The sequence below is a fragment of the Gallus gallus genome, chromosome 2, assembly GCF_016699485.2.
Source record: "Gallus gallus isolate bGalGal1 chromosome 2, bGalGal1.mat.broiler.GRCg7b, whole genome shotgun sequence".
NCBI lineage: Eukaryota > Metazoa > Chordata > Aves > Galliformes > Phasianidae > Gallus > Gallus gallus.
This window is the reverse complement of record NC_052533.1, coordinates 132,664,894-132,684,437: the sequence shown is the minus strand read 5'-3', so window position 1 is coordinate 132,684,437 and position 19,544 is coordinate 132,664,894. Positions and strand designations below refer to the sequence as shown.

Below are 19,544 nucleotides of genomic sequence, written 5' to 3'. Positions count from 1 at the left end.
TTTTTGTATTATTATTATTATTATTATGAAAAGCGTGGGGTTTTTTGTTTGTTTGTTTTTGTGTTTTGTTTTTATTTTGGAAAATCTAAAATGAATTTAAAAAAATAGTTATTTTGTCTATTATTGTTATCTATTTTAGCATATCAACTACAAAGCTGTCCTGACCCTCGACCATTTCGGAATGGTTTTGTTATTGGGACTGATTTTACTGTGGGACAAACCATTTCATTTGAATGTTTTCCTGGCTACACATTAATTGGAATTTCTGCCCTGACTTGTCTTCATGGTGTTAGTCGTAACTGGAATCATCCTCTGCCCAGATGTGAAGGTGTGTTGTGAGTGCCCTAAGAACTCTTTAATATTTGTAACTCCTCCTAAGATCTGTTATATAAAATACTTTCAGCTTTTCAACTACTAGAGACCCATATTTTATGTTGTAGTATTTGCAGAGGAATTACCCAACTCAGTACGTGAATTCCTTTTGCAGAGTAGCTGAAATGTTTCGCAGTTATGTAATCACTGAAAACTTATCTGTTAAGTTTATTTTTAGAAGATTAGTCTGAAGGTCTGGAATAAGGAGATCTGTGCAGCTTTTATATGTATGTGGTGCTACAGAGTAAAAGCTCTACACTGAATCAAGTGAAAAAAGAGTCAAATATTGAATTTCTCAACTCTGGCTACTTATAGTTTTTCATGAGTTGGAAAAAATATGCCAAAGATGGTATAAAGTACAGTTGTCTTCTAATCAGTGCTGTTTGAGGACCTTCCTGTTTACTTTTTTGTGAATGGGATTTTTTAAATTACATTTTTTTAACCTCTTACATTTTCTTTTTACACTGATATCCTTACAGTAGGTAAGCAGATTCAAGGGACTGTGACTTGCACATAGCTGAAGATTTAAGGAGGCAGAGTGAGTGTATATGATGATGTATATGATATTTTTTATCCCTAACTATATTGACAGGAACCTGTACCTATGCAGTGGACCAAAGTAGGTCAGTTATCCAGTGACATCAGACTCTGAAACAGAGAAGGATAGATGTTGAGTCAGCACAGAAATCTCAAGAAGTATCTGTGTAACACAAAATTTATTTTTCAAAGAGCTTGCATTTCTTCCACATGAAATAGTTACTTCCTGGATTCTCCAGGTTTGTCATATTTGTGGCAATATGCAGACAGAAGTTAGGTTCCTGACAAATCATAGACATAAAGATACTTCTCATTCAGAACTGTCATCCTGAAATCCTACACTTCTGAAACCATAAGTTCCAAACACATTTAGTAATTACTGACTGTAAAGTTCCAGATATGTCTAAACTTAGGTTTCCATAAAGATGTGGTCGGTATGAGATGGTAAGCATTTACTTTCATATGGCTAAAAGACCCCTCAGAGTTTCTGGAGGAGTACTCATGTTAAAGGCCTGAACTCTCTCTGTATGTTGAATGGAAAAAGCTCAGAATTAAGAGCAAGTTGAAGAGGAATGTCTGTAAATAATAATAATAACAATAATGATAATAACAATAACAATAATAATAATGTATCACAATGCATTATTATTATTTTTACTATTATCTGAATTTCTTTGTTGTATTCTGAATCATCTACCTAAATTTATGTATTTAAATTAGAAGCTTCATTACTCAAAGGTCCTTCATGAGGCAGTGAGCCGTAGGCATTTCTGGGAGATGTGGTAGCTAAAATAAGACCTATCTGACGCTGAATTCAGAGGGAAAAACCTTATCATATAAAAGAGAGATGACACCTCCACCGTCTGTCTTTTGAAAGGCTAAGAAGTTAATTAATCACAAATGAATTTCAACCTTCATTTTCTGGATCCTAAGGGAACAGTAATGATTCACGTCTTAACTGCTAAACAGCTGAGGTTTTTATTATTAGTTCTTCCTGTATTTTCTGTGACTCAGAATCAAGACAAATCGTACTGAAATGGGGTGACTGGGTTTCTTTGAATTACCTTACCTGAATCTGCAATTCTAAGCTACCTTAAAGTGTACTGCTTTGCAGGATATCACCTCTGATGAATTTCCTGGCTGGTGTATAGAAGTTCATTGTTTCTATTTAATATGATAAGAGAAGAAGCAGATAAATGACCAACTGATAGCTGATAATGAGGCTCTAATTTATGTTGCATGATTGCAGTCTGCTAACATTACTTTGATCTTCAAGAAATTACTAAAGTTACTTGTCATTTGTTTGTTTTGGTATAAATATTTATTGCAGTATTTTTAATAAAAGTTTTGACATGTTTACATGCTACATATGTATATTTATTTTTTTATTTGTGAAAGAAAAAGATAATTAGGAATCTATTAGTTGTACATATTTGGAGATAAAGTTCTCATGTTCAAAAGCATAAAATTGAAGTTTATATATCTATATATGACTAATAGCAGAGATGTACAATATGTTTAAAATCTGTGTTTGCTTTAAATCTTTATTCTAAGGCTGCATATGCTATGGCATATGCTGAAGCAGACCATCTGAATCAACTGTGACTAAACATCCTTCCTATTTGAATTGTTTTGCATCCTCGTTCCCCTAAAATTCATGTAGACTACGCTCAGCACCAGCTAATCCTCTTTGACACTTAGCTTGTCTTTATCACTTTCATCCCTGTTCCCTCTCCTCTTCCAAGAAATCTCATTGCTGACAGTCATCAGCCCATGTCTTCACTCCCCTAGGACCTGGCTGCAAAATCATTTTTGTCAGCATTACTCAAAAAACCTTGAGAACCTAAAAGCTGAATAAGATTAGTATATCAGATGAGGTGTGAAACTGAAAGTCTTACAGTTCAGAATCAAATTTGATATTTATAAGCCATAACACATGCTTTACCTAAGTACAAATAATGCACTGATAATCTGTATCAATATATTGTTTTTGCATGTCACAATTTTGTTAGTAGGGAGAGCTACAGGAGTGGTCACAAGAGTCAGAAGCTGCCCCATATGTTGTGTTAAAAGAGTAATCACCCAGTTCAGCTCTACATGTCTGGTCATAGCAGGGAGGTAGTCATCCATCCCCACGTACTCAGCACTGGTGAGGCTGCGCCTCGAGCACTGTGTTCAGTTTTGGGTCCCTCACTACAAGAAAGACATTGAGGCCCTGGAACGTCTCCAAGAGAAAGGCAACAAAGCTGGTGAGGGGTCTGGAGCACAAGTCTTATGAGGAGTGGCTGAGGGAGCTGGGATTATTTAGTCTGGAGAAGAGGAGGCTCAGAGGAGACCTCATTGCACTCTACAACTTCCTGAAGGGAGGTTGTGATGAGGAGGGGTTTCGCCTCTTCTCCCAGGTGACAAACAGGACCTGAGGAAATGGCCACAAGTTGTACCAGAGGTGGTTTAGATTAGACATAAGAAAAAACTTTTTCTCTCAGAGGGTGGTAGGCACTGGAATGGCCTACCCAGGAAGGTGGTGGAGTCACTGTCCCTGGCAGTGTTCAAGAGTCATCTGGATGAGGAGCTACGAGATATGGTTTAGTGGCTTGTGTTAGCAGTGGTAGTGGGAGGACGGTTGGACTAGATGATCTTGTATGTTTTTTCCAACCTTGTGATTCTATGATTCTATGTTTGAATGGCTCTTACAATCACCCTTAAAGAGTTAGCACACACCCAGTGAGAACTCCTATGGCTAGTTTAATAGATAGCATTCATTGTTTAAGCAAGAGATTATATATTCTTTTGGATTGACGCTGTTAAATACACTGTCTGCGGAGCACTTGCAAGTATCAAAAATGTAAATAATGCAGGTGATTGCAAACATATTGAATTATGAAGTAACTCCATAGATATTTCTAATTTTCCTAAGGAGGTACTCAGTATAAGTGAGGCATCCCTGTGGCAGTGGAAGAGAATCTCAGCCTGTTGGTCCCAGAAGTCAGTGATGTCCTCTAGACTTGTCTGCAGTGGTATCTCCCCCGAGTTTCCTCCTCTCTTATCCCAGTGTCTCAGTTTAATTCCAGACCCAACAGTATTTATGACTTTGTAATTGCTTATCTTTTTCTTTTCCATTTGACTAATAATATCAAAAATAGATCTCTAGTTCTCTGCAAAGTTCTCAGTTAGATCTGTTCAATGTACATTGCAGTGGTGTTACAGTGGTTTCAGTATACCAAATATGTTTATAACTTTCACGTGATCTAAGAAGAATGCAAAATTTGTCTAACATTTTTTAAAACAAATACCTTTTCTATAGCTCTCTGTGGAGGAAATATAACTGCAATGAATGGCACCATATATTCTCCAGGATACCCTGATGAGTATCCTAACTTTCAAGACTGCTTCTGGCTTGTAAGAGTACCACCTGGGAATGGAATCTACATCAATTTCACAGTTCTCCAGACAGAGCCAATATATGATTTCATAACTGTCTGGTAAGGAAACACTTCTGGCTTTTATTTAATCTTCATGTGACACTATATAACAAAGTATAAATTAAAATTAGTATAGTTATGATTTCATAATTTCTTCAATGACACTGGTGTTCTGTCTGAGTAATTTGCCCTAACCCATCTTTTCCTATGTACAATTCTTTCTAGATATTAGTGGACATAAAGTTGCACAGCCTTTCTTGTTAAGAATTCTGAAACTGTGGATTGCCAATAGCAGTATGCCTTGTTGATTATTTGGTCAAGAATACTGTATAGAAGTACGGTGTAGCCAGATTCTGAAAAACAAGTTATCCTTAAAAAAATGTGAAAAGGAGCAGATGCTACTGTGTGTACTAGGCCATTTTAGAGTAATATTTTCTTCATATATTCCATGTTGTATTTTTTTCAAACTATTTAAGAGAAATTAAAAGGCAAGGCTCTATTTGGTTATGACAACTAAGTTTGGTTAAAACTTAGCTTACTATAGCTGTGAATAACCTTTGTTCTCTATATACTGAATCTTTGCGTTCTCTACATTCTCTTTATAGTCTCTCTATATTTTCTATATTCTGAATCGATGTTTATCATGATTTTTTTCAGATATTGAGGCCCACATTTTCCTTGTTTGTAATGTTGGTAAAGGCAGGAGGCTATAATCTAGAGCAACAGGTGCTGTAGTAATCATGAAACTGTACAAGTGAGTCCCTTAGATATTTCAAAGGCAGCTAAGACCTTTGGAAGCTTACCTAAACAGTAATTCACAGATCGAGGGAGTATTTTTTTAGTCAGAACAGTGTGAGGTAATTTGGAGTATTTGTTATCGATTTAGTGTTTCTGTTGCACAGAAGTATTAATTTGGCTTCATATAAATTCCTATAGACCTCGGGTTTTCATTCATAATTTCCTAAACATTAAACGTTTGTCTTCATTGTTGTGATAATTTTTGTAGGTGTTAGTTATTTTTCATGTTGTGTACTACAAACTGCCCTGTCCTGCATCCCAGATGTTTGCTTGCTTTGCTTTAAATTCTAACAAAAAATTCATCTGAATATGTACAAAGACTATTGTTCTGATAAAACTCAGGTAGTTTTGAATACTTTTAACTCTTCCCTACTTGAAGGGTGAACTTCAGAATCTGTCCTGAATTTAGTTATGTCTCGGTGTGTACATCCAGACGTGCAGACATCCTTAGTTCCATCCACACAGGTTAGAACACTACTGTCCACTTCCAGTGCTCCTTCCACTTGTCCCCTCCTTTCTATGAAGTGACTTCGTGTGCTTTCAATTATGTTCTTGGCTACATTATAAATGTATTTCTTACAATAAATTTAATTGTGTGTATCTCATGATGAAGGGAAAACCTCAGTTTTATCTCAGTTTGTATCCTATTTCAATTAATAAAAAATTTAGGACTGTGTCCTCAAGTTAAAGCATTTATAAGGGTATTTATGTCTATATTGTGTATGTTGTTACCTATATGTGATTTATAAAGTTAAATTAGCAGTATTCTGTACATTCTATAATTAAATAGGTTAAGCAAATGCAACAATATTATGTACAGAACCCATCCGAAATTTTAATAGCAGTATTTCTAGTGGAAAAAAATACAATTTATCCATCTTTCAAATAATTCCTAAAATCACACAATGTGTGAATCTATTAGATTTCATTATTAGTCTTTATAACTTGATTCCATGTTTGTAATATACAAGGCTGCTCCAAAAGTAATGCCTCTTATTTTATTACGTTCGCCCACAATGTTAGAAGCAAATATTGGTGGTAAGGGCAGTAGATTGAACCTTCCCACCAATTTCATTTTGTTTCAATTTCTCACCATTACATTTTGTTGCTATTTAACAGATGGTAGCAGAGGGGCAGTCTCATAAAATGACACTGTAGGTGGAAGTGCATATGAAGCAAAGATATGTCACTGAATTCCTTCATGTGGAAAAAAAAAAGGCACTCATTGACCTCATCAGCCCTTACTGAATGTTTATGGAGATGAAACAGTTGATATGAGCACAGTGAGGCTGTGGGTGGTGCATTTCAGCAGCAGCAACAACAGTGGGTCACCTCCACTGGTGCAGATTTTTATGAGAGTGGCATGCAGGTTCATGTTCATTGTCGGCAAAAATGCACAGCTAATGGTAGTGACTGTTGAAAAACTGTTTTGTAACTAAGAATTTGCTCTACAGATAGTGTTTTTTGTATCTCTTGTAGTCTCCATGGAAATACGTAGGAAACATCACTTTCAAAGCAACCTACGTACGTGAATAAGGATTTGAGATATTAAATAGTCAGCTTCATGTTATACTTAGTTTTGGCTAACACATTTTTATGAATGCTTAGTTAAGCCATTATAACATAAAAAATTAAGGGAAAAAAAAAAGGTAAGTTAAAAAATTCTGAAGTTTCACAATTCCAAAGAGTAATGTCATTAAGACAGAAGTTATAAATGAAATATACATTTATATATGCCCAGTTGCATATTCACATGGAATATTTTTTGCAGTTGAGTATAAGCATTTTCTTTTCTTCTCTTTTATTTTTTCGTTTCTTTTCTTTCTTTCTTTCTTTCTTTTTTTTTTTTTTAAGAGAAGCCAATATCAATTAATTGTCTTTTTAAAAATTAAATTGTATCCATTAGTTAATTTTCCTAGCAATGACCAAATTCAAAAGATTGCGGGAAACAAGTAGTATCAACTTTATTTTATTTCTAATATCAGCATTTGAAAACACAGATATAGAAACATGAACATTGATTGGATGATGAAGTACAGTCACAAACTAAAATCATTTTAAAGTTGCTATTATTTCTATTAAAAACAAAAGCATTGCTTCACAGATGTGATTGAATGGAGGATCATGTTTTTCAATAAATTTTGGTGGCATTCCAAACTACTACTCCTTTTATTCCAGTTCACATATGGAATATCAAAAGGCTTTCAGTGTTCATTTCATGTAGTTTCAGATGACTCGTGCCTTTTAGAATAATATACTACTTTATAAATTGTGTAGTAATTAAATTATTTGGACAAACAACTCTTCTTATATCTGTTTTTCTAAGGGATGGACCAGACCAAACTTCTCCTCAAATTGGGCAGTTTAGTGGCAATACTGCACTAGAATCAGTCTACAGTACTTCCAATCAGATTCTGATCAAGTTTCACAGTGACTTTACTACTAGTGGCTTTTTTGTACTTAGTTATCATGGTAAGTATGACAAATTGTACTTTCTAGTGCCTGTACTGATTACTGCTTTAATAGAATTATTTTTCTAAAAAGTTACTATTATTAATGTGAATGATCACCATTAGAGTAATGAAAACATATGAAAGACTAACATGTATAATGAAAACACAATATTTTTTCAACCAGTATTTTAAAGTTACTAATAGTCAAGCAAAACCAACACATCCTGAAGAGACTTGAGCAAAAAAGGCCCTGTAAGTTCAAGGTGCTTATCTTCTCTCTACTTACAATGCTTCTAAATTTTCATACAATCTAAGTGAAACAAATAAGTGAACCAAAAAACCCAACCACCACCACCAGCAAAAAAAAGCTTAAATCCCACAATGCAACATCACTTGATTTTTTTTGTGGAGGTTAGATTTGGTAGAGCTGAGCATGGGTTTCATAATTTTGATTCCATATCTAAGCACCTAAATTGCATATTGCAGTTTGAGAAGGACAAACTAACACTTTGCTTTTTTCAAGATATGAATTGATAAATACTAATTAATTGATATATGTTGCTATATATTAATAAAATACATTGTATATACAATATATCAGCAAACACGTGGAAAAAAGCTCATACCTGTTCATAAATTCTCTAGAAAATTTGATCTTTTTTCACTTATTTCTTTTTGTTATTATGTAAATTTTCATTCCATAAATGTGAATCCTGAAGTGTAATAAAGATGCAAACTGATTATTTATGAAGAAACTTAGAACACTTTTTGGATTAATGTTTTCAGAATAAATAAAACTCTCTGTATCCTTGAGTCTGTGATTGTATTAGCTCCTTACAATTCACAGAAATAAAAGTGAGGTAGAGAGTGGAATCAAATTTTTTGAAACAGATAATCTGGGGTCTAATATGAAACTATGAGTAAATGAGAGACATTTGAGATAAATAATATTTGAATTTTTACTGAATGCGTTTGTAATTACACTGGTGAATTTATTTATTTTCTTCTTTTTAAATATTACAAATAGGACAGCTGTTCCAAGTTTGCTTGGTGTGTTTTCTTTTAAAGAAGTTTAAAGTAGTTTGCTAGCTTTCTGACTTGATAATATAGGTAATAATATAATAATAAAAGATAAAAAGGAGTCGAGTAGGAAAATATAAAATATGGGTGACTCAGTAGCAACAAAAGATCTAGCCTGTAAAAAATATAAATATTTTTGATTGCCCTAAGTTTGACTCATTCAATTACTAAAGGATCCAAGAACAGGTTGTATCAAAGATATGTATAAATTAATTTGAATCTTCATCTGCCATAAATGGATGATATTTTTTTATGAGAGATGCTATAAAATAATACGATATGAAAAGGTACAGTGAAAACTAGGAATACATGAGTCTTTGACCAGCCTGAGCATATACCTTAAAGCATAGAAATATACTGTAAACTCTTCAGCCTTCTTTGTATTTCTGTCATACTTGCATTCAAATTGAGGGGAATTGCATCCATATTCAAACACCAGTTCATCCTCCTTGATTGCCTGTAGGAAAAAAAGAAAAAAAAAAAAAAAAAAAGACACTACTTCTACTTATTCTCCCCACTTGTTTTTTTGTTTGTTTTATATAGATTTTTTTAACCAGTTTTTTTTTTTTTTTTTTAACCTGGCTGTTACATATATACGTTAAAAATCAGAAAGTCATTTAAAGCGATGTTTCAATTTACAAGTTTTAAAACAAAATCAGTACTCTCCATCTGCAGGTGAGATAATTTGTCTCTGCTCCACAAATATTAATTTTCTTGGAAATTTCATATTCAAGATGCTTCTAATCATAATTTACACTACATCTGGAAAGAATATTTTGGATTCTAAAACTTCTCTTCATCACAGATATCTTCAAGAGACGATAGATTCAGCAGTAGTGTTAGTACTGTGGATAACCTTAGTAAAAAAACCTTAGGATAAACAACACAAAAACATTTGGTTTACAGATGTGATTGCTTACAGAGAAAATCTACAACTACTTCTGAACTTCTGAGTTTATTTATGAAGAGAACCTTACCCTTAAAAATAAATAATTAAGAATGCAAATCCAACTCCAAATTTTTAATTCTGAAATGTGTATGTTTCCTTTCAAGTCTGTTGAAGGCTACAAAGAAAATGAGTATATGTTTATTTTTATCCTGTTTATATATTAGCTGAGTTACATATGCATAGTTGTTTTAATTGCATAAGTATGGGAATGTAAACCCTTTGTATATTTCTCTTTATAGCCTATCAGCTTCGAGTTTGCCAGCCTCCAACAAGCATACCAAATGCTGAAATTCTAACTGAAGATGACGAGTTTGAAATAGGTAATGTGAAAGAAAATAAAACCAGTATTTGTTTAAAAACAAAACAAAACAACAAAAAATAGTGTTATGAACAGATCTTTACTATAGAATGCCTTAAATATATTTGAGAATTAAAAGTTTAAGAAGTCAGACCTCTTCCTTATGCCTCCTGAATGGTGTTTCCGAGATCACATATGAGTATCACAGTAACAACCTTCCAAATAACTTTAACAATACCTTTTTCATAATATTAGTAATTATTGTTATTTATTAGAATTTAAATGATTTTTATTCCACTTCAAAAACATACAAGCAAATGAAGAAAAAAAAAAAAGTTTCTAGACATCTGTACCAGAACTAATGTTCTAGAAGTGAAGGGTAACACCAAATTTGTAAAAACTAGGAATGACATGCTGACTTTTGAGACAGGTTAATAATATTAAATATTATTTTTAGAATGATCAATTACACGATTAGATGTCAGATGTCTCACCACCTAGTTTTGCTCAAATTTCCCCCTTGCCCAACCCGTGGTTTTCTTCTTACGTACTAATATACTGGACCAAAAAAAACTTCCAGGATACACTTTTTTTTTTTTTTTTTTTTTTGTGACTTCATGAAGCTACATGAATCATTTCTTAATCAAGAAAATATAATTTTTTATTCCCACCATCAACTAAGATCCATTTCCTATTTATTTCTTTTCCTTGTGGTTATATGAATTACTGTCTTTATACAATGTTTACCCAGTAAACTCAGGCTAATATTGTTGCACAGCAAGGAACTTCACTAATCAGTAATGTTTTCAAAGCTGAAAGTTTAAAATAATTAATATTTAATGGTATTGTTTTTCTTTGTTTTCTTTTTATCATACAGGAGACATAATAAGGTACCAGTGTCAACCAGGCTTTACATTGGTTGGTAATGAGATTCTGACATGCCGACTGGGTGAAAGGCTTCAGATGGATGGAGCACCACCTACTTGTCAAGGTGTTCTATCATTTTTCTTTTTCTTTATCTTTCTATAAGATAGCAAATTTAAAATATTTCAACCTTTTTGATACTACTCCAGCATTATCACTGTTTGTTATGGTGAATATTAATGAAAAATTGTCACTATTTTTTAATGCATTTGATGAGTTTTAAGGTTTACTTTGAGAAAATAATTTAACAAATCATTTTTTGAAGGGACCTTACATTTAAAAAATGAGAAACAAGATGATTTTATTTTCTCAAAAAAATATTCTGAAATTTTATATGAAAATTTTAAAAATAATAGATTGATAAACATAAACATTCTAAACATAACATTGATTTAGATTAGCAAGATCAAAACATCAGTTTTTAGTGCAATATTTTTATTCAGTATGCAATAAAAATAATATTCATGTTGTTGAGATATGTGCATGTACAGTCATGTTTTCTGAATTTTACTGAAAACTGTGAAGAGATAGACACCTTAATGTTAAAGCTGAAACAAGCTTATAGTCTTGCAAACCAGTAAAACCACAGTTTGAACCTGTCTTTATTAAGCTGACATTTAATGTGTTACACTGAAATAGAAATCATCTGTTTCATTTATACATATTTGAAGAAAAATTATTTTTCTTTTGAATTGAACTGATGAGGGAGATAATGGACAGTGCACATGATTTATTACAAAACAACAACAAAGAAAAAACAAAACAGAATCTCTTCATAGTCTTAAATTGATGAGTACATATATATATACACATATATGTTTGTGTGTATATATATTTAATTCTTCAATTTAGCTACAGAAAAATAAGACAAAGTTATGAACTTATACAGACGTTTAGAGAAGAAGAAAACAAAACAAAAAACAGCCTCGTAGAAGTTGAATTTATGTAAATATAAGCTATTTTGGGTCCTGCTAGTTGTTGTGATGTTTTCTCATGATCCTAATACTCCTGTGCTTAATACTCTATCATCTCCTTCAGGACTGAGAGTCTAAAGTAATTTTCCAAATCACTCAAAATAAATGCAATTTATTTAAACTTCTGTGAAATGAAAAATACTATCAGTATACTTTTTTGGAGCTTGTTTTCTTTTTCTCATAGCATTTTTTAATAATTAACATGTCTAGGAAACAGGATCAAAGGTTTATATAGAAATAGTAAGATAATTCTTAGTGAATCTATTACTTCTGCAATAAAAGCTTTAGTATTTGACTATTTATATTTTCTATAGTTCAGAACAGCAGTATATTCATTTTTAGAACAATTATAACTAATTATAATATACAACATAAATATAATATACAAAAATTATAACCGTCTTTTTTCTATAATCTTACAAAGCTTACAGATAAATCTTTTCCCACAATCATGAAAATGGGGAGGGTCGGCTAGTACTGATGAATAGACTATTTTAAACTTCAATTTAAAGAAGCCTAGACAGGCTTCAGTAGTGGGCCCAGGTGAACTTTATGAGGTTCAAAACAGCCAAGTGCAAGATCTTGCACCTCGGTTGAGGCAACCACATTGCTAATACAATCTGGGGGATGAAAGAATTGAAGTAGCCCTGCTGAAAAAGACGTGGGGATACTGTTGGATGAGAAGCTGGGCTTGAGCCAGCAACGTGCCCTTGCAGCCCAGAAAGCCAGCCATATCCGGGGAAGCATCCAATGAAGCATGGCCATCAGGTCGAGGGAGGTGATCCTGCCCCTTTACTCCACACTAGTGAGGCATCACCTGGGGTACTGCATCCAGATGTGGAGTCCTCAGTACAGGAGAGGCATAAACCTGTTGGAGCACACCCAGAGGAGGGCCACAAAAATGATCTGTGGAATGGAACACTTCTCCTATATGGACAGGCTGAGATCTGGGGCTGTTCAGCCTGCAGAAGAGAAGGCTCTGAGGTGACCTGATAGCAGCCTTTCAGTATCTAAAGGGGAGCTACAGGAAAGAAAGGGACAGACTCTTTAGCATGGTCTGTGGTGATAGAACTAGAGGAAATTGTTTCAGGCATAAGGAGGGTAGATTTAGGGTACAATGTTATAGTGAGAGTGGTGAGGCTCTGGAACAGGTTGCGCAGAGATATGGTTGATGCCCCATCTCCGCAGGCTTCAATATGAAGATGGCTAAGCCCCTGGGCAACCTGATGTAGCTGTGGATATCCCTGTTCATTTCAGAGGAGTTAGACTAGGTGGCCTTAAGATGTCCCTTACAGCTTTAAGGATTCTATGATTTTCCCATTTTGTGCACAAAAATATGTAAAAGTAGAAATAATTCTGAAGATTAAGTCAAGTTATGAAAATGCAAAATGATGTTGAATTGTGAGTTTCAATAAAAGGTTCAATAATATTAATCTTTTCTGAAAATCCTTGCATTTGTTTAGGTACAATTGCACCTAGGAATTGCTTCCAACACCCGAATTTAAATTGAAATGCTTACTGAGCATGAGCTCAGTAAGCATATAGCGTTTAATGAGTGGAAAACAATAAGAACCTTCAGGCTCTTCTTTAAATGCTGATATTCTGTATTAATAGATAGGACAAATAAAGACATATGTGCTGATCCCGAGGCATTTTCTCAACAACTGTTGCTGAAGTCGTGTATATTCACTGCAAAACCCAAAACAAAATGTCAGGAATGCTCAAATACTGTAGTTAATCTGTTCTCTATCACATATAAATGCTAAATATTGGATTAAATATTGAGTGCTAATTCGGAGCTCTTATCATTTCCCTCTGAAACAGAATCTGGTTAACGTAATTCTCAGAGTTAGTAGACTTAGAATATAATATATGCATATATAAAAAGAATTAATTAAAAATGTTTAAAATGGCCATTGAAACTGGTGAACTAAAGCAAAACAACAACTTTCTCTTGTATTCCGTTATATAATATAAATTAAAAATTAGAAACATGTAAGCTAAATTTCAACATTGAAACCTGGATCTTTGTGGAATCTAGAGTCAAGAATATTATATGCCTAAAACACATATATTTTTATAATTTTATTATCACTAGTTTATTTATGAACTAACATACTTTAATTGTGCAGACTAACTCTTCACATGCAAGTCATTCTCAAGCATTAAACTCAGTCTTCTGTTGGTTCATATTCACTCTAGTTTTCTTTTTTTTTTTTTTTTTTCACCAGACAGAGCATATAATTTTATGTTAGACTTTATAGTATTAATTTATATTGCCTTAAACTGGTATATGTGTTAGACACTTTAATGAGTGTGAAGTGAGTTTTGGTTAAATTTTACTTCAATTTTTAACTTGATTTGTACTAAAGTCAATACCGACATTCAGCATTCACTCATTTGTTTAAACTGAACAGCACATATGATCATAGTAATTAATAAAAATAATTTAGTTTTGAATCTAGTGTAAAGATTCGTGATTCTGCAGTAAAGATGTACTTGCTTGTAATGAGGTACTGCTAGAAAAAGAAAAAAATAAAAATAAAAATTGAAGCAAGAGTTATTTCTGATTTTATTTTCTGATTTTGTTTCATACACATACGTTTACAGCAGATTTAGTACTATTTTGAACTATATTGATTCAAATTTTTCTCTGATGTAAATTGGTTGCGTGTTTCTTAAAATCCATGCAGATTTCCTTCATTACATCAGAAAATAATCACTAAATTCTGCAAGCTTATTCAAATGCCTATCATCTTCTTTTGTTAAAGTATTTCACATACCCAGCATCTAACTTCGTCCTCAATTCTCCCTGTAATTAAATTCTACTTTCGAGATCAAATGAATGCTTCAGAATAAGAAGATTCAAATTGTATTTTGAATCATAATTAGGGAACCCTGAGAAAATTCTTGAATTAAGACTTGCAGCTGTATCTCAGCTACGAGAGCGTAGATTCATAAAATAATTTATCTACCTGATTCCCACAGGAAAGCCATTGTGCAGCATTAGGTCTTTGAGTTCTTTACAAAATTCATGAGCAGTATTTAGAAAGCGATTCTGAAATTCTGCAATGCAGAACTGTGTGGAGATAGCATAACTAGCTAGAAATAAGCTAGTTCAACCAGATGACCATGATGCTCCTCATGGCAATTTCTCTCTCTCCCTCAACGGGTGTTAAATGTATGCGCATTTAAAACTTGAGGTGGTCCATTCTTTTATTTGTTTCTGTCATTATTTTTATTTGTTACTTTCGCCACAATGCAGACAGGAAAAATTGATAACCACAGCCTAAGAAGTTGATATGTGAGACAGTCGTCTTAAATGAAGAGTTTGGGATCTTCCTCTGCATGAGTTGACAGGGGAAATCAAATACAGATCTTGCTCTCACAAGAGCTTTCTAAGCCCTAGTTCATTGCTTCATTTTTCATAGGGATGTTGTAGTTGTCTAATTTCAGCAGAAATTTCATAGCTCAGAGCATAAACAGAATTGAATACAATGGCTCTACTGCTTCCATGCACAAAATAGCTTGCTTCTCATCCTAAACAGGTACAACTTAAGTACTTAGAGGCACAAAAATCTATGACCTTAGGTGACTGAAGCCTGACTTCTGCTTCTACATGTTGATATTTTGATCTTAGCCAGATAATTATCATGTTCTGAGCTGATTTTAAATTAAATCCCATTCTCAGTTACCTTGCACTTTAATTGTATACTATAGAAGCAAGGGGAAAAATAAATTTTACTTTAAATGACCTGGAGCTGTATTTCTACTCCACAAAAGTCTGTGTTTATGATGCATTACAGATTTATAAAATAAATAAATAAATAAATAAAAAGCCTTCTAAAAAAGTTGAAAGGGAAAAGGCAGAAACCTAATTTTCAGTGAATAAGCAAAAACACAGAACCTTCAATCATTTGGAGATTTAGTAAGCTGTAACCTAGGTCACTGTCAAAAAACATAATTAAGTTTTTCAGTTCTTATGGTCCTCATTAATAAAATGAAATTATTTGAAATTCCTGGAGGGGAGTGAGGGGACAAGTTTGACTTAATTATTCAGTAAAACAAACTTAGTGCTTTCACTGGCTTCTACTGCAGATGTTTGACCTCATATATGAAGAAATTCATTTCTCTTAATGTGAGTTCTATCTATGAAAGAGGATTGTTTTCTCTCCTTTTCTCTCTGCTCTTTCTGCTTTCCTATGACCTCTGTCTCTTTCCACAGTTCAATGACATTTTTTTTCCAATAAAAAGTCAGTTTACATACTTAATAAGCCAATAATATTGTGAGCATTCTTGAGCAATCTACGATCCTATTATGCTACCGTTGACTGCAGCGGCTCAAAAGCCAGACTTTAAAATTACTGTTAAGCAGTGCTCAGTTCTGAACAAATTGCAGATCACTTTTTCATATATACTGTAACAAAACTGGTCCTTGAAAAAAGGATAACAAGTTACATGGTCACTACAAAAGTAATATTTATTTCCATGGAAACTACAACAGATACAAAGAACAGATTTGATTGAGCAAATTCTCAGCTACAAAACATTTCAACAGAATAACCATCATTAGCTATGATTTTATTTTTTTCCCCCCCAGCAATGAACAAGAGCTTGCATGCTGTGCTTATAAAAATTTGCACCAGCAGAGGTGATCTACTCTCTCTTTTGCCAGTGCTGAAGCACAACATGCAGTGCATCACTGTGTTGACATCTAGTCTTTGGTCTCCATAAATGTTCGATAAACATTGATGTGTGTTAGTGTGTGCAATTTTTTTTTTTCTTTTTTTAACATGGAAGAATTCAATTGCACACCTTTGCTTCTTATGCACTTCCATGTCAGACACTCATTTGCCAGACTACCCCTCTGCTTCAATCTGTTGCACAGCAATAAAATGTAATGGAGTATTGGCTGGAAGCTTCAACTTCTACTGCCAACATCCTCTTCCGACGTCATGGTTCAACATAATAAAATAGGAGGCATTACTTTCAGAGCAGTTATGTGTGTGTATACCAGGGCGATAATTGTGATTTTCTTTTTAAGTGAGGCAAAAGTCACTTTTTTTTTTTTTTTCCTTCTGATTGATATTTATTTGCTCAAAATGTTTTATTTGTATGGTGCACTGTTGCACCAATCTTAAATAGAAGAGTCAGCCTGAGGTTCTGTAGGATTCAGGAACATAACACCAACATATTGGCTGCTGGTCAAATCCTTTGATTTTAAGAACTCTCTTTGCTGCTTTGTTTTATAACAGCTAAGAAGGAAATTGGATTACAGTGTGGAGACTGAAAAATAAATTTCAAGTATTTTTTTATTGCACACAATGGCAATAATGTAGCATTTTCAAGGGCTTCTATAATTCAAAAAAACAGATAGCTGGATTAGCAGAAATCCTCTTGTTTCATCAGTCCTAGTGAGTAACAAAATGTCAATCTGAAGAGGTTTTTGTAAAATTTTTTTCTACACCAAAGGCAGCATGTCTGAATAGTGAACTGTGCATTTTAGATACATCAGCATTCTTGGAGCCTTGATTGAGGTTCTCAAGATTTTTGCTGCTTTCTTTTATGCAGACAGATTGTGGGAGGGACTGATTAATCTTTATTTAGAATTTGTTTGAAATGCGGTGAAATTATTGCTGACAGTAATAGTAATCTAAGGAAAAATTTTCACCGTTCATCTTTCTGAACAATGAAACAATTTAGTACTTAACCTACAGGAATGTCATATCATCAAGAAATTGAAAGAAAGAAAATGCCATGAGTTAATAACTACTAAAAGTTGTAGAGCTTGTTTTCTACATGTACGTTACTTCACAGGGTTCTTTCCTACTAACTGTGCTGTTGTTTTGTTGTTGTTTGGTGGGTTGGTTTTTTTTTTTCAGTCTTTCTGTATTTGTGAAAATAGAATGATTAATGCAAAACTTTTAAAGTAAGAGAAGTCTTGCAAATCACATGGAACAATAATATCAGGCTTTAGATTTTTAATAACGTGTCTGTTTCACAGTGCTATGTCCAGCCAATGAAATGCGTCTGGATTCAACAGGGGTAATACTGAGCCCTGGGTATCCTGACAGCTACCCAAATCTCCAGATGTGTGCATGGACCATTACTGTGGAAAAGGGTTACAATATCAGCATGTTCTTCGAATTCTTCCAGACAGAAAAAGAATTTGATATACTTGAGGTGTTTGATGGTAACTATAAAATACATGATTTTGGATGATTCTTTTTCTTATATAGTGTATTTTTACTTTACAGCTACATTGAAAATCTCAAATCACTGTTATTTGTTCATACCATATTTTATGTATACAAAATTAAATAAGCAATCATTTGGATTTGTTGTGCTAAAAAATATCTTTTGTTTATACTGCATTTAAAAACTGTACTGAAAAAGTTATGAGAAAGAAATAATTTTGTTTCAGTACAAATAGTACTCTGCAGTACATGACATGTTCTGTCTACATCAATTTCTAAATCAAATTAATTTACAATTTGCTTGGAAGATGTTTTCTATGCATAGTAATATATATATATTTTGTTGTATGTTATTTAAGACTTTGTAACTTCTTGGTGTTGTGTTTTTTGGTTTTTTTTTTCCTTCCTTATATCAAGGACCAAATATTCACAGCCCATTGCTCATTTCTCTCAGTGGGGACTATTCCTCATCTCTCAATATAACCAGCAATGGGCACGAGGTATTTCTCCGATGGTCAGCAGATCATGGCACAAATAAAAGAGGTTTCCGGATAAGGTACATAGGTATGTAAATAAGTTTTTCATTAACTTGTAAAGAAATTCAATAGAGACCAAATTTACTTACACTAAAAGGATAATATAAGTTATATTTTGTTATATTAATTGCCCAGAACAAAAGGAAATCGGGTTTGTTTTATGTGTGAACAGGATGATGCTGATCTCACGAGGAACAAAACTCCATGCCCCAAACAGGATATACACAATCACATGTACTCTGTAGAGATTTAATAAAATGTTTCAAAGAACTTCCAAAGGGTGAAAATAAAAAACTGAAAGAATCAACCTCCCCCTCCTCTCGTTCATTGTTTATTTACATTTGTGTGCCACTGCCCTTCACCCTGGATCTTTATGGATTTCATCATTAACATTTTTAAGGTGTGGCACAGGCAGGAGTGAACAGCGATAAACATGAAAAACACGAGACCTTGAAGGATTGAACTCTTTAATTCAAAGTTCAACAGAAGCAGCAAACAGATATAAAAAACTAACATCGTATATGTTCAAGTAAACTTGAAGATGGTGCTTAAAAAAAAAGAGTAATTTTTATATAATCACATTTATGGAAACATTTTATAGTACTATTTTTACAAGTTCATATTTTTTAATCATTAATCTAGAGTAGATTTGTTGTCATTTGCAGCAATTCACAAAATCTATGATTTTTTTTTTTTTTTAATCATCACCAAAGATATGAAATGCAGCAATGAAAAGAATTATTTGAGATAGCAAATATAGAACATTTTCATTGTCTATTCTGGAGAAATTAGCGGCGTGATACATTTTTACTTTACAAAGTGGAGAAAGCAACAGAGAACATATATGAAATTCTGCCTGCTGTTTTGTTTTTCCTTACTTTCTAGCTTCTTTTCTATTGCGGGAAAATAATTAGACTCAGCACAATAGTCTGTAAAACAATATCATCATCTGTTCCTTTAGGTGAGAACAGTTTTCTCAGAGGTCTCAGAGGTGAATTGACTTT

The 19,544-nt window shown here is 33.3% G+C and overlaps 1 protein-coding gene across 6 annotated transcripts in view; it reads left to right on the top strand.

Annotated features, from left to right (window-relative positions):
* The window catches only part of CSMD3 (CUB and Sushi multiple domains 3), a 567,558-nt gene that overhangs the window by 485,527 nt on the left and 62,487 nt on the right, over positions 1-19,544 (top strand). For all 6 annotated transcript variants that reach the window (XM_040695846.2, XM_015283035.4, XM_040695845.2 and 3 more), the window contains 7 exons: positions 140-328; positions 4,214-4,391; positions 7,456-7,601; positions 9,851-9,931; positions 10,787-10,900; positions 17,812-18,000; positions 18,422-18,568. In XM_040695846.2, coding sequence (XP_040551780.1) covers positions 140-328; positions 4,214-4,391; positions 7,456-7,601; positions 9,851-9,931; positions 10,787-10,900; positions 17,812-18,000; positions 18,422-18,568 — 1,044 coding nt within the window. The remainder of the gene's footprint in view (positions 1-139; positions 329-4,213; positions 4,392-7,455; positions 7,602-9,850; positions 9,932-10,786; positions 10,901-17,811; positions 18,001-18,421; positions 18,569-19,544) is intronic.